We start from the raw sequence: 14,503 nt of genomic DNA on the forward strand, positions 1-14,503 counted from the left end.
TATTTAAGAACTCAAATATGCAGTAGAGTACAGCTGCTTTCTTTCTGAAGGTTGGTCTAGACCTCCTGCTTCTCCCCTACTTTTCTCCTTTAAAGCACATTATGATTCTATCCTTTGCAATTAATGTCAAAAGATTATCAGACTATAAAAACATACAAAGCTGATCAAACAGCAGAGAAAGTTATTCATGCCTGTTTCCTTAAACCCAGATTGCAATTCAGTTTTTGTATCACATCAATATATGTATTTGCCTCCTTTTTCTCTTACATGTGTTGGGGTTTATTGTGGATTTTTTTTTCCAGGACGATTTAAAAAGAGGCTTTTAGTTATGGTAATACAGATACATGTCAGATTAATAAGCGAGGAATTTACAGGAATAGTTTTCTGTCTACTGTACCAACAGTGGCTTTGTGTGTCTAAGAACAAGATTTGAAAGGAGGCTGGAAGAGTGTAAATGAGTTTTAGTGATTTAATCCATCAGCATAGCCATGGACTGAACTGAAAAGGGAGAAAGCAGGGAAAAAAGAATACCCTGGAGACTTGAAGATATCTTACTCAAAGATTTTTTGTTCATGCTTTACCTTACCAGAATATAAATCAGCTTTGATCATACATTTTTGATATGTGGAGGAATGAAGAGAAAAAAAAAAAAGCATCACTATCCAGGAAAACCATCCTATGGATCCATCTGTAGTGTAATATCATCACAGTACAGTAGGTTAGCCCAGAGAAATGTGAGCCTTCAGCAGCAGATTGTATCAAAGGGAAAAATACATACTGAAAATGCCACAAATCGTGTAAAAGACATTTTGAGGATAAGCACTAGGATAAAAAATTAGATAAAACCAACAGCTTCTAGTTGGTGACGGAGAGAGCCTGGTTAGTGCTGTATTGTCTGGCAGGCAGTAAAAAGCTAGAAGCATGATTTTCTGCTGAGAGTCACTCCTACTAAGAGCAGAAGGGTTGGCAACGATAAGCATCTGCAGGGCAGCTACCAGATGATGACAGGCATCCCCAGGTTTGCTTGGCAGCCCAAACGCAATCAAAGCTTCTGCAAAGTCATCAAAGCCAAACCAGTCACAGTAACTAGCTATGCTAAATCTTTGAGGTGGCTATTTGGTTATTATTATTCTTGCTAGTCAATGCTGTCTCTCTGCTACTGAATGAAATGCCCTCTGGATTCTGGCTGTTGTATTAGGTATGTGCTACTTCTCTCCCTTGATCAGTTTAATGTTACTGCATCTGAACCAGAAAATTATTCACCCATTTACAGTAGAAGATATTTCATGTTTGCTGTAGCTTTTAGTTGTCACAGGAAAGAATCAGTTGTTTGTTTAAGAAAACACTGGGTTTTTTATATCTCAGATTTCCTCAGAAGTCCAAGATGTCACTGAGTGAAGTATAATTACATATTTATAATTTTAAAATTAATTAAGAAACAGTTCTTGCTGAGATGACCTTTCAGTCATCACGCCAGACAGGAAGTTTTAGTAGTCTAGATTTATGGATGAGAAGTTGGGGTAGATATAGGGTGCAGATAAATAATTTTGCAACTTTTGATGAGTGATTTAGGAGTAGAGATTTGTTACAATTCAGTTAATAAACTACACATATTATGTCTCCAGCAAAAATTACCAATAATATATCTCTTTTAAGCAGGCAATGCTACAGAAGTGGTATGGGGCACCTGTGTTGTTCCTATGCCTTGTTTCTTGCCCCACCTCTGACCCCTTTGCCCAGGTGTTCATAGGAGGTAGCATAGGGATGATCCTAGAGGACTTAAGCCACCAGAGATCTGATTTTAACAGGGTAATCTAGAATGTTGAGACAGACTTGGTGAGTTATGCTTTAGTCGTGTATGTACCTCTGTTTACACCACAGCATCACAGAATTGTTGAGGTTGGAAGGGACCCCTCGAGATCATCTACCTGAGTCCCCCAGCTCAAGCAGAGTCAGATACAGCAGGTTCCCCAGGACTGTGTCTAGATGGGTTTTGAGTATCTCCACAAATGCAGAGTCTACAAGCATCTCTGGGCAACCTGTTCCCATGTTCAACCACCCCGACACCAAGCAGCATTTTCTTATGTTCAGGTGGATTTTTATGTGTTTCAAAGGTACATGGTAACAACTCTTATGACAGAACTAACTTCTATCAAGGGGGTCTAAAAGAAAGCAGAGAGTTAGATGGCAGATGTAGTGTAAGGAGTAAGCTCTTGAAACAAGACAGCGAGTAATTTATAACTGTTAGATGCAGGGTTAAATTTTCTGGCTTTTAATTATGTGTGGAAATTTTGTTTGTCCTCTTTTGCACATTTTCAATGAATAAGAAGCTGCCATATTTCCCCAGGACAAGCAGTTCTGCTTCTTTACTGTTCAACAATATTCCATAACAATACTACATATTCAACCTATTCAAGAATTTGATGATTGACAGATGTAATGTAAAGAGTAAGCTCTTGAAACAGGACAGCAAGTAATTTATAACTGTTCACTGCATGTACCTAAACCATTTTGCAAAGGCTACCACCCCTCCATGAGAACACATGCTACAGCAGAAGAATGTTTGCTCTGGTTTACAGGGGGCCACACCATGTGTGGGCAGGTAGAATTATCCTCATCAGTATTGCACTTCCACACCTTAAAGGCCTGTTACCTGCCTTCCCTTCTTGCACTAACATGGACCAATGTAATCAGCAGAAAGTATATGAAATTGTTATAAAATCCTTACCCTGAAACAGCTTTGTTGCACACAGTGTATCTGATCCAAATGTGAAGAAGAGTTTATCTGCTTACACAGTCCCCACTTCATGCATATATTCAAAACTCCTGATTTGTACAATAAGGCTTTGTATTTATAAAATCATCACTTTGGGAAGTTCTAACTTAACAGAGAGGCTGAAGACAGCAGACTTTACCTGCTTATTTTTCCACTATAGGAAGAAAGTTCATAGTCTTCCAGAAGTTTAACTTGCAGAGAGGATGAATAAATATCCAGCTGCCCCAAACTTTGTTCCACTGATTTCCTTGTTGTCTCTGCTCTAGCTCTGTTTCCCACTGTTAAATACATACAGATATATATAGTAGAATACTCAGTACACAATATGCCAAATTAGTAACTTCACTGTAATTCTTAAATCTCAACTTGAAACTAAACTGGCAATAATCAGTCATCATCAAACAAGTAGCTCCAGAAGCCTCACTAAACTTGCTGCTCTTTATCTTGAGTATAAATGTGGATTTTCAATTTTTATTTTTCCATCCTTCAATTTTTATCATATCTATTCAAAGTAAATAGAGAAATAAAAAATTGTCTAAAATTTATTAGTATTATTAACAATGGGGCAAGTCTATGACAAACACTGCAAATATTTTTAGTTGAATCCTCCTCTGATATGTGGAGCCATTTACTACCCAAGTGATAGTTCATCTGACTGAAGAGCTATATATTAAACATGCATATATCAATTGAGAACATTTCTGAAAATTCTTAGGCACAGATAAGCCTTTTTCAATAACTGCTTGCTGATTTTTAACTTGCAGTGTTTCAATACTTTCACTTATATCCATTGCAAGAAAGCTTAATTTTTTTTGCATGTCTGCTTAAGTGGGAGTCACCCTCCCACACTTCCAAGTACACTTACCTTGGCACAGTTTGTACTCTCTGCCTCAAATATTAGAAATTGCAGTATCAGACGCATTGCCATGGACACATTGTGATGTGGCAGTATTACCAATTTCCTATGAGTTCAAGCATGCGTTATTATGCTGCCTGTTATTGCTTTGGATGCAACTGCTCGTGGCATAATTCCTTGTAAACAACTCATTTGCATTGAACGCAATCGCTAAGAAAAGGCACCTCGTGGGTCTCAAAACATTTCTCAAAGATCATTCACCAATATCTTTGATAGTCACAAAATAGAACACTGTTTAGAAATTGAAATGTTATTGCTTTAAAAAAGGAGGAAAAAAAAGCAAACCAAAAACCACCAGAACCACTCTCAAGTGTTCTCATCTGCCAGCCTGCATAGAAAAGATTAAGACTAGGACCCCATGACGTTACGATTTATTCTGTCAAAGTGCCAAGTAGCATAAACATCATGCTACTCATTTTATACTAACAACTGCATGGGAAACTCACCTTTTTAGTTCATTCTTCCACTCAGTTTTCTGACAGATTTTTAGGCATCTTGCTTCCCCTCACTGTAGTAGTCAGCATTTAATAACATCTCCCATTCCAGACATGTTAGTGCCCTGGAGTCTCCCTCCCTTCTAAAGCTGTTTGACATCTCTACTGAATGATAAGTATGACCCATGTCAAACTCCCACTTTCAAATAAACTTACAATATGTGGCTTATGAAAATTCATTTGAGGCATTTTACAGTTTACATACAAACAAATACTTCAACATCAGCACCCGAAAAATCACAGGCTAGCACTTTATATATCTCATGTTTATAGTCTACCTTACGCATTTAATCAATACCTGAAATGTAAACTTTTTACAAAGTACAAAAGGAGTTGCATTCATATAGCAATATAAAGTACCAATTAGTAATTTCGCACTTGTACTTTGTACTTAAGACCAAATCCGAAGGAAAATAAAATCCACTACAAACCCATTTCAACAACAGTCACAAAAAACTTTCCTGCTTTTCTTTCAGTAGACAGGGAGTATGAAGTTCACAGTAGCAAATAAAGGCTAATGGCAGCCTACAATCTAATTACCCTTTATTATAATACTGTCCAGAGATTCAACAGATACTTCCTTAGAAAGGACACAGGCACAAAGAACCCACCCACAAAGGAGTTAAGTTTCCTTTCAAAGGTCTAGAAATGCGTAATAAATAAGATTCTTTGATGGGGAAGAACCTTGTCCAAGCCTGGCAAGTCAGTTAGACTGCCTTGAGATTTTCTTGACTGAAAGAAAAAAATAACGGGCAACAAGATTGTTTATACATTCTGCTTCATTTAGATTTTCTCAAGGCTGAGTGAAACTTTTTCTTTATATGAGGTTAGGATTTTCTGTGAACTTTGCTGGGATTTCTGTGGAACACTGGAGAGTAGAACTGATGAGCGTTCAAATGGGGCTCCAAAAAGCCTGGGTACTTTTTCTGTACATTTTAAGGATGCTGTAACCCTGGAGGATGTTTAAATGCATGTGACTAAAAGGTAATCAGAGAACGGTAGTTAACAAGTTATGTTCAGGGAGTATTAACGTCTGTGGTGCCATATTAGTAGAGGCAGAGGTGACCCAAGGACTGAGTTTCTGTACATCAAAGGAGGAGGAGCAGTTAGAAAAGTAGGGAACAGACTGTCTCAGGCTTAGACAGCCCCAAAATCTTCCTGTCAGAGGTTGATCACAAGACACGAGGGTGTGTGTAGGTGTGTAATCAGTCCTGCTGTGAGCTCCACACAGAGCAACTCGCCTTTGAAAGGTTATAACGCTCAAGTTCAGCGAGACTGGCATGCTAGGAGTGCTTCTCTACAGTAGCACTGTAGCTAAAATGAAAAGTAAACCTCCTGTTCATTTGGACTTATACTGAGCTTTGGTTTAACAACTTGACACAGTTTGAGAAACCAGGCCGGATTTCTTTGGAAAAAAAAACAAATCAGAAAATGTGCTCCAGTGATTCACTTAACGCACTCCAGCCACTAATGAAGATTCAGTCCACAGCTCCAAACAAAAACTAGTCTGAAGTGAAACATCCTGCAATACATGCAGTAGACACAACAGGTCCTCAGCAGCAACTGTGCTGCTCTACAGATCCAGGGCACACCGCTAACATTATTATTGTGGTGTCCCGTTGTACCGCAGACATCTCCCATTGCATTGCAGACCATTACATTTCACACAGATACCTCTTACATTGAATATTAAGACTTCAGTGAGACCAAACCCTTTTAGCCTGTAAGACGAAAATACAGGCCACAAACAACAGAAAGGTCTGATTGCCCTATGTGCTTGCTGGGGCTATGAATCCAGGTAAGATAAGGTAAAATAACCTAAAGGATGCAGTGGGAAATCTGTGCACCGTGCTTCTAGGAGATTCTTTATTCCATGTGTGACATGCAAGTCCTTCGCCTAAGCAGAGATCTTAAACTGTCCTAATTTCACCTAGGACAGCTGCTAGCATGTGTTCTCATAAACAGCCCTTTGTTTTTGCAGGACTTGAGCACAGTGGACACCAGATTGAGACTTTGACACCATATAATGGAAAAAAAAAGAAGGGAATGTGTTGCACAGTCATTCATTCATTTTACCTTCCAGTAGCATAACCATGATGTAGCACCTTATTGTTCAAATATTTATTTCAGAAGGCAAATGTGGGAGTATGATGTTTATAGAAGTGGTTTGTCTGTCCAAGCCCAGACATCGCTGTTGGTGGCTTTTTCCCCTTAAATTTTTTTCAGATGATGGAGCAATTTAATATCTACCTTGCTCTTTCCTTTCCAGCATGCAGAAATCTAAGCACAAGACCTCCTCAGCTGGCCCTAGCACTGAGTATCCCTTTGGTGATCAAATCTCTGCTGACAGAAACAGTCACTGCCTTTAACCTAAAGCCTGGTATAAATACTGATCCTTCAGGTCACACCAGTGCTCACCAACCCAAGAATCACATTCCACTCGATTTTCCTCGCATGACCACACCTCCTGGTATCCTCCTCAGGAATCTAAGTCTTTTTTTCTTCTAGTTACCTGCCAATTATTTTATTTCCTCCTGAACTAAAGGAAAAGGATTTGTTCTCGGGGCCTCCTCAGAGCCAGCACAACCAAGCCTTTCCTATCTCAAAGATGAGCTGCTTCTGCTAGCCACTGTATTTTGTGTCCCCTCACGGAGCAGGAAGCCATTGCCTGTCAGAGCTGGGGGCATGAACCTTCATTGTGACCTCCTGGACCCTGGGACAGTATTAATAAGAGGTTAGCTGCAACCAGGAATGCTGTGTTGTTGCCATCAGGTCCACCACTAGGAAAGTATCTGTAGAAAGCTTGCACACCACCAGGGATAATGAGGTCCTGGTCTTACAGCAGTTATAGAATCATATCATAGAATCATTAAGGCTGGAAAAGTTGTCTAAGATCATCAAACCAAATCACCAACACGCAGCCACCGCGCCTACTAAACCATGTTCCGATGCACCACATCTACATGTTTTTTGAACACCTCCAGAGATGGTGACTCCACCACCTCCCTGGGCAGCCTCTTCCAGTGCTTCATCACTCTTTCAGTAAAGGAATTTTTTCCTAGTCATAGAATCATAGACTACTTTTGGTTGGAAGGGACCTTAAAGATCATCCAGTTCCAACCTCCCTGCCATGGGCAGGGGCATCTCCCACTAGATCAGGCTGCCCAAGGCCCCATCCAACCTGGCCTTGAACACCTCCAGGGATGCGGCAGCCACAGCTTCCCTGGGCAACCTCTGCCAGTGCCTCACCACCCTCATCATGAAGAAGTTCCTCCTTATGTCTAGCCTAAATCTGCCCCTCTCCAGTTTATACTCATTCCTTCTCATCCTATCACTACAAGCCTTTGAAAAAAGTCCCTCCCCAGCTTTCCTGCAGCCCCTTCAGGTACTGGAAGGTCACTATAAGGTCTCCTTGGAGCGTTCTCTTCTCCAGGCTGAACAAGCCCAACTCTCTCAGCCTATCGTTATATAGAAAGTGCTCCAGCCCTTGGATCATCCCTGTAGCCGTCCTCTGGACCCGTTCCAACAGTTCCATATCCTTCTTATGCTGAGGATTCCAGAATGGACACAATACTCCAGATGAGGTCTCACAAGAGAGGAATAGAGGGGCAGAATCACCTCCCTTGACCTTCTGGCCACATTCTTTTGATGCAGCCCAGGATACAGTTGACCACCTGGGCTGCGAGCATGCATTGCCAGCTGATGTTCAGCTTCTAATTAATGAGCCCTTCTCTGCAGGGCTGCTCACAATCATGTCATCCCCCATCATGTATTGAAACTGTGGATTGGCCTGACACAGGTCTAGGACCTTGCAATTGGCCTTGTTGAACCTCATGAGGTTCACACAGGCCCATTTCAACTTGTTCAGCTCCCTCTGGATGACATCCCATCCTGCCAGTGTGACAGCTGCACCACTCAGCTTGGTGTCATCTGCAAACTTGCTGAGGGTGGACTCGGTCTCACCGTCTATATCACTGATATCCAGTCTGAACCTCCCCTGACGCAACTCTTGTCCTATCACTGGTTACTCGGGAAGCTACAAGTACAGGTGCGCTTCCAGCAAACCTTGCCTGTGCCCACTGAACAGCATCAGCAAGCACCTGACTGGGCGCTGGGGGCCCACGCAGAAGGGTGAGCGCTCTGCAGCCCACTGGGTTTATGGGGTGGAGAGGGTGTACGCCCTGGCTGCAGCTGCTGTGGGGACAATGATGACGTGCACCCGCTGGATCCCCAGATTGTTGGTGCCTTTTTCTGCTTGAAAATGCAGGCAACCCAAGTGACAGGGGACAGGACAAGAGGGAATGGCCTCAGACTCCACCAGGGGAGGTTTAGGCCGGACATTAGGAAAAAATTCTTCACAGAAAGGGTCATTGGGCACTGGCAGAGGCTGCCCAGGGAGGTGGTTGATTCACCTTCCCTGGAGGTGTTTAAGGCACGGGTGGACGAGGTGCCAAGGGGCATGGGTTAGTGTTTGGTAGGAATGGTTGGACTCGATGATCCGGTGGGTCTCTTCCAACCTGGTGATTCTATGATTCAACCGGGCCGCCGCATTGTAAAAAGTCTGTAAAGCTACTGGAGAGTGTCCAAAGGAGGGACGCAAAGTTGGTGAAGGGTCTAGAAGGGAAGTCATAGAATCATAGAATAGTTGAGGTTGGAAGGGAGCTTGAAGACCATCTGAGTCCAGCCCCTGCGATGGGCAGGAGGAGCTGCTCGAGTCACTGCTCTGTGGAGCCTGGAGGGGGCTGAGCGGGGACGTCAGCGCAGCCACCGCTTCCTCGCTAGGGGACGAGGAGCAGGTGCTGATCCCTTCTCTCTGGTGACCAAGGACACGACCCGAGGGAATGGCAGGGGAGGTTTAGGCTGGATCTTAGGAAAAGGCTCTTCACCCAGAGGGGGCTGGAGTGCTGGAACAGCTCCCCAGTGAAAACACCGCCCTGAGACACGCGGGGGCCGTCCCAGGCAGGGACAGGAGCCGGACTCATCCATCCCCGTGGGTCTCTTCCCGCTCAGCTCGTTCTGTGACTGCCCTCCCCGCGCCGTCCCGGAGAAAAAAGGTGGGGGGGGGGGGCGGGAACCACACAGCCTCGGTAACCGGCCGGGCTGCTGCCAGCGGCGCCCGGGGAGCGGAGCCCGCCCGGCTCGGCCCCCGCCGCTGCCCCCGCCCAGCCCCGCCCCGGTCCGGCCGCAGGCGGCGCGGGGGCGCCGGGAGTCCCGCCCGCGGGGGCGCGCACACACCGGGCGCTCCCTTCCCCTTCCCCTTTCCCACCCCCCCCCGCCATAACCCCGTCCTCGCGCTCACACGCGGAAGCGCGCCCCGTGCTGGCCGCCCGCCCGCCCGCCGCCGGGGCCCCGCGCAACATGGCGCTGGTGCCGTGCCAGGTGCTGCGCGCCGCCATCCTCCTGTCCTATTGCTCCATCCTATGCAATTACAAGGCCATTGACATGCCCGCGCACCAAACCTATGGAGGCAGCTGGAAATTTCTGACCTTCATAGACCTGGTAAGTGCCCCCGGCGGCCGCGCCACGCGGTGACCCGAGCAGCGGCGAGCGCCGTGACCGCGGCGGGTGGAAACGGAGCAAGACGCGGACAAAGGACAGTGAGGGGCTGCGGGGCGCCTGGCGCTGCCCTCCCGCCGAGCCTCCGCCAGAACCCGCCGGCCCCGGCGTTCGGCCCCGTGTGCTGTCAAAATAGAAAACACGCCCGGCTTCACAGGATCATAGAGTAGTTTGGGTTGGAAGGGACCTTAAAGATCATTCAGTTTCTACCCCCCTGCCACGGGCAGGGACACCTCCCACCAGCCCAGGCTGCCCAAGGCCCCATCCAGCCTGGCCTTGAACACCTCCAGGGACGGGGCAGCCACAGCTTCCCTGGGCAACCTGTGCCAGTGTCTCACCACCCTCATGGTGAAGAAATTCTTCCTTATGTCTAGCCTATATCTGCCCCTCTCCAGTTTATATCCATTGCCTCTTATCACTACAAGCCTTTGTATAAAGTCCCTCCCCAGCTTTCTTGTAGGCCCCTTTAGGTAATAGAAGGTTGTTTTAAGGTCCCCTCAAAGCCTTCTCCAGGCTGAACAAGCCCAGCTCTCTCAGCCTGTCCTCATATGGGAGGTGCTCCAGCTCTCTGATCATCCTTGTGGCCGTCCTCTGGACCCATTCCAACAACTCCGTATCCTTCTTACATTGAGGATTCCAGAACTGGACACAATATTCCAGATGAGGTCTCACAAGAGAGGAAGAGAGGGGCAGAATCACCTCCCTCGACCTGCTGGCCACGCTTCTTTTGATGCAACCCAGGATACGGTTGGCTTTCTGGGCTTCCAGCGCTTCCTCTGGCCCTTCTGCAGAATCCATCCCCTACAGGTGCAAGTGTGTGGGGAATGACACAAAAATAACCAATGTTGGGCAACTCAACTCACTGAATCCGGTTAGTTTGTGTTGCAGATTCATAAATAAGCCTATGAAGCAAAAGATGTTGCATTTCACTTTTCTTCATAAGGGTTTAGATCTGGAACAGTTGGGAGTGCGCTGGCCTGCTGGGAAACACCAGGGGCCATTTTCACCCTGCACTTCCCAGCCTTGCTGCTTCCACCACAGCGTCCCCCAAGTGTGGGTGGGACGAGAGTGGGAGGAGGAAGAGAGGTGGTAGGAGGAGAAGCTTGGTTCCTGGTTCAGAACTTGGGGACCAAACTCAAACAGTATTCATCTGGCAGGTCAAGCGTGCAAATTCCTCTATCATAATTAACCTAAGGTTCACTGAGGTCCATGTTATATGTGGAGAGAGGAAGCACCTACCATATTTTTCATTTAGTCAGGTCAACTTTTGTGTTGGATGCCAAAGATTTGCTGGATCTCTGAGCACCTGCAGACATAGCTTGCGTCTTGGGGTCTGATGTGTTTCTGGAAGGCAACCCAAAACCTAAATTTTTGTTTTTCCTTTTGGGCTGCTGAACAGTACTGTCAGTAATATTAATTCATAGAAGTTAGTGTCAAGTCCCAGTAAGTTAGGGGGGAGCTGCTGACTTTAGTGGCAGCTGAGTTGGAAGTGAACCAACTAAAGCTAAAAGCTGATGAACTTGTCTTTGAGTCTCCTTCACCTTTTTCTCTGCTCTCCTAGCCCTGACAGTTGCTCGAGGATTAAGTGAACTCAGACTGTCATTTAACAGTATAACCTGCTGTCTGTGGCAAATTTGGGTGAACTTTTCCATCAAAGCATGCACGTGGTTCAGGCTACTTCTCTCGTGGCCTAAAAGGTCATGGTAAATAGTGCTTTCCAAATACAGCTAGTCATTTCTGTCCTTAAGCTGGTAGTTGTCAGTTGTTTCTCATAGTCAAGTCCGATAGTTGAGAAAAGGTTAGCAATTCCTTACGGTTTTCAGTTGTTCCAAATAACACACAATTCGATGACTTGAATGCATTTCTCAGTGACTAGCCAGCACATAGACCTCTCCACTTATTGACGATATTTACCAATTGACCTTGTTCACGATATTTACCATTCAAATGGCCCTGGTAGCATCTTATCTAAGCAAATCTATCTTTCTGTCTCCTGGGACAACTGAGAGACTTGCAGAAAAAAAGACTTGGATTCCTGAGGAGGAAACCAGGAGGTGTGGTTGGAGGATGTTAGGCACATTTCCAAAATATTGTATGTTGACTGTGTCTTGAAATGCTCTTCCATAAGTTTCAGTTTCCTCAACCATGTGCAGTGTTCCTGTGTCAGTCACATTCAAAGGCTGTCTAGACAAAATATCATCAATGCCAGAGTCTTGGCAGACGTCTGTTCTTGCTACAGATTGTACCTCCACAAACAGAGATTTCATCTTTGACATCACAGAAGCACGTGGAAGTTCTTTCAATTTCCAAAAACTGCTACCAGTTTTTGAGAAAAGTGAGGTTGTGACTTGAATCTGAAAAGTAATTTGGTTTTTTTTTTTCATCTGTCCATTTGCAAAGGGACATTCCTTTCCACTCTCAGCATCAATAAACGTGTTGGAGATTTAGGTAGCTGGCTTTGCAGAGGTGCTGTGTGAAATGACTTACAGTTATCTGCAAGTAACGTAATTTTGAATTGTATTATGAAAAGCTAGTAGTTTGGACACTAAAACTTAAGATGGTAGATTATTCTAAATGTATGTGTTAATCTGAGCAGTAGACTTACAGCACTCACGCTGTTATTACATAAGTTAAACACTAAGATGAAGCAGTTTAATAGAAAGCTAATGTCCCTGTCCATCTGTAATATTTTGCATATTCATACCTAGGTAAGATTTTTTTGGATGCCAGTATTCCTGCTTAATTGCTCCTGTCCTTGAATTGAGAAAGCAAATAATTTCAGCTGATGACTTCTTTTAGTTGCTGTTATTCTGATGACTGACTTGGGGTTTTTTTTGCACCTGTGAAAGCGGTGGCAACATTCCCTAAAACACCCTTGTCAATGGAATATTTTCTGGTTTATGAAGCAATGTCCTGGCAGTATGTTTTGCCATTACACTGATGATGCTCCTCACTGTTGCTCCTAACAATCATTTCTCCACTTCAGACTTTCTCCCTGGTATGTAGAGGTGGTAAATACTTAACCTGCTTGTTCAAAAGATGGTAAAGATAACTGCCTAGTAGCCATGGATTCCGAAACACTTCAGAAAAGAGAGTGGCATCTTTTTTCTCATTTGTGGACTGAGAAAGTGAGGTGTAAAGAGGTAAGGTTTCTGCCAAGATCAGTCCTTGGGCCCAGCAGAATAAATTATTGAACTGAACGCTGAGGCTAATTCAAAACTATAACATGTTACTTTCATTTAGCCTCACAACACAGACCAAACCCCAAAGTTAGTTCCTGTGAATATGACAAGGAACCAGATTCAGATGTGATATTTCAAAAGACGTGCCTAATATTTTTTGTATGGCTGCCTTTGTTAGGTTCCCTGTTTTGTGCTTCACTAGTGGCCTGACGACCACACTGTCCTGCACCACAAGCCGTAAATTCATTGTTGAGCCTCATAGTAGAAAGTGAAGTTAGGGTGACTATGGTGCCAGTACAAAATGATTGTTTGCAACAAGCTGTCCAGCTATGTAAGTCTCTCAGAAATTTTCTCTACATGTGTTGCTGTTTTTCAGTTCTGTAAGTACTTGAAGTATCTGAATAAAAGATAATAGTACTTGAATTAAGGATAATTGGGTCATCCTGCATGCACTGCAACCACACATCTGCCTTTGTAAATACACATTTGTCAGGGGATCATTGCACCAACTTGTCCAAAGCACTGGGATCCTTGCTATTGCAGGGTTTAAGTTTTGTTTTTCACTCTCTTACTATTTTTGTGAGAGGAGGGAAAAATAAATAGAATTTGTATTCTGGAGTAAAGTGGAGATTGTGGATGCCAAAGAAGCCCAATTCAACTTTTTTTATTGCATTTGTGTTGAGTGATAATTAGTAGAAAAGTAGCTTAGTGTTAAAATAAAATATATATCTACTTAGTAAGGGGTATGCTGGTCTAAATAGCTTCTAATTTTCATTGTGCAGGTTCTGTGAAAGCCTTATTCCTCAAAGAAGCTAGAATAAGCCAAGAAACTATTGCACATACTTATGCATGCATTAACAAAATACTGTTTTGTTTTATTTTTTTTTTAACCATAAGATCTGTCTGATAGGCTGAACAAGGTAGCTACAGACACGAAAAGCAAGGCTAGCTTTTTGGAAGCAGTCTCAAATATTATGTTTTAAGATTATGATTAATGGTCCTCTTTTGAATAACAGAATGTTAATGTGGGTATTCATACAACTTGATTCAGGGTAGCCAAAGCTAGAGAGGAATTTATTTTGTTTATTTACATATAAATGTACCTGGTCTTGTACTTTGAAAGAAAAAGCAGGATGTCTATGTATGGACTACTATACGTAGTCTGGGAGATTGAATTCTACAAAAAGCAAGTGTAAGCTCTGCGCTCAGCTAGTACATGCTCTATTTGTTTTGCAGAAAATGCCTTTAAGGTTTAGTTTGATTAAGTTTACATAAGTCATCAGAACTTAGTTTCTCGTCTTTGGAAGATTTCAGAGGGTAATGTTAACAATAGGACTAGAAACTAGAGATGGTAGATTTGTTATTTACTTACTTAGTGTATTTCAGTAGTTTCTAAATTATATGAGATACAGTTACTGGACAGCAAAAAAGATAGCAGATTAAGAAAGCATAGCTAAAAATTACAGGAGGTTTGTGCCCAAGTTAGATTTAGCCGTACTGGTAGGAGACAGGATGCCCAGAAAATGTTAAGAGGCCAGATGATTCAGAATTAAGGAATAATAAACTGTGCCATTGGTGT

General features: G+C 43.7%; 1 protein-coding gene across 2 annotated transcripts in view; it reads left to right on the forward strand.

The window, feature by feature from the left end:
* The first annotated feature begins 9,453 nt into the window (after positions 1-9,453).
* AIG1 (androgen induced 1) overlaps positions 9,454-14,503 on the forward strand; it is a 125,966-nt gene continuing 120,916 nt past the window's right edge. Inside the window, exon 1 of one of the 2 annotated variants that reach the window (XM_069852027.1) lies at positions 9,454-9,685. In XM_069852027.1, coding sequence (XP_069708128.1) covers positions 9,545-9,685 — 141 coding nt within the window. In that variant the 5' untranslated portion in view covers positions 9,454-9,544. The remainder of the gene's footprint in view (positions 9,686-14,503) is intronic. The other variant, XM_069852026.1, reaches the window with a different exon arrangement.

The sequence above is a fragment of the Phaenicophaeus curvirostris genome, chromosome 2 (genome assembly GCF_032191515.1).
Source record: "Phaenicophaeus curvirostris isolate KB17595 chromosome 2, BPBGC_Pcur_1.0, whole genome shotgun sequence".
NCBI lineage: Eukaryota > Metazoa > Chordata > Aves > Cuculiformes > Cuculidae > Phaenicophaeus > Phaenicophaeus curvirostris.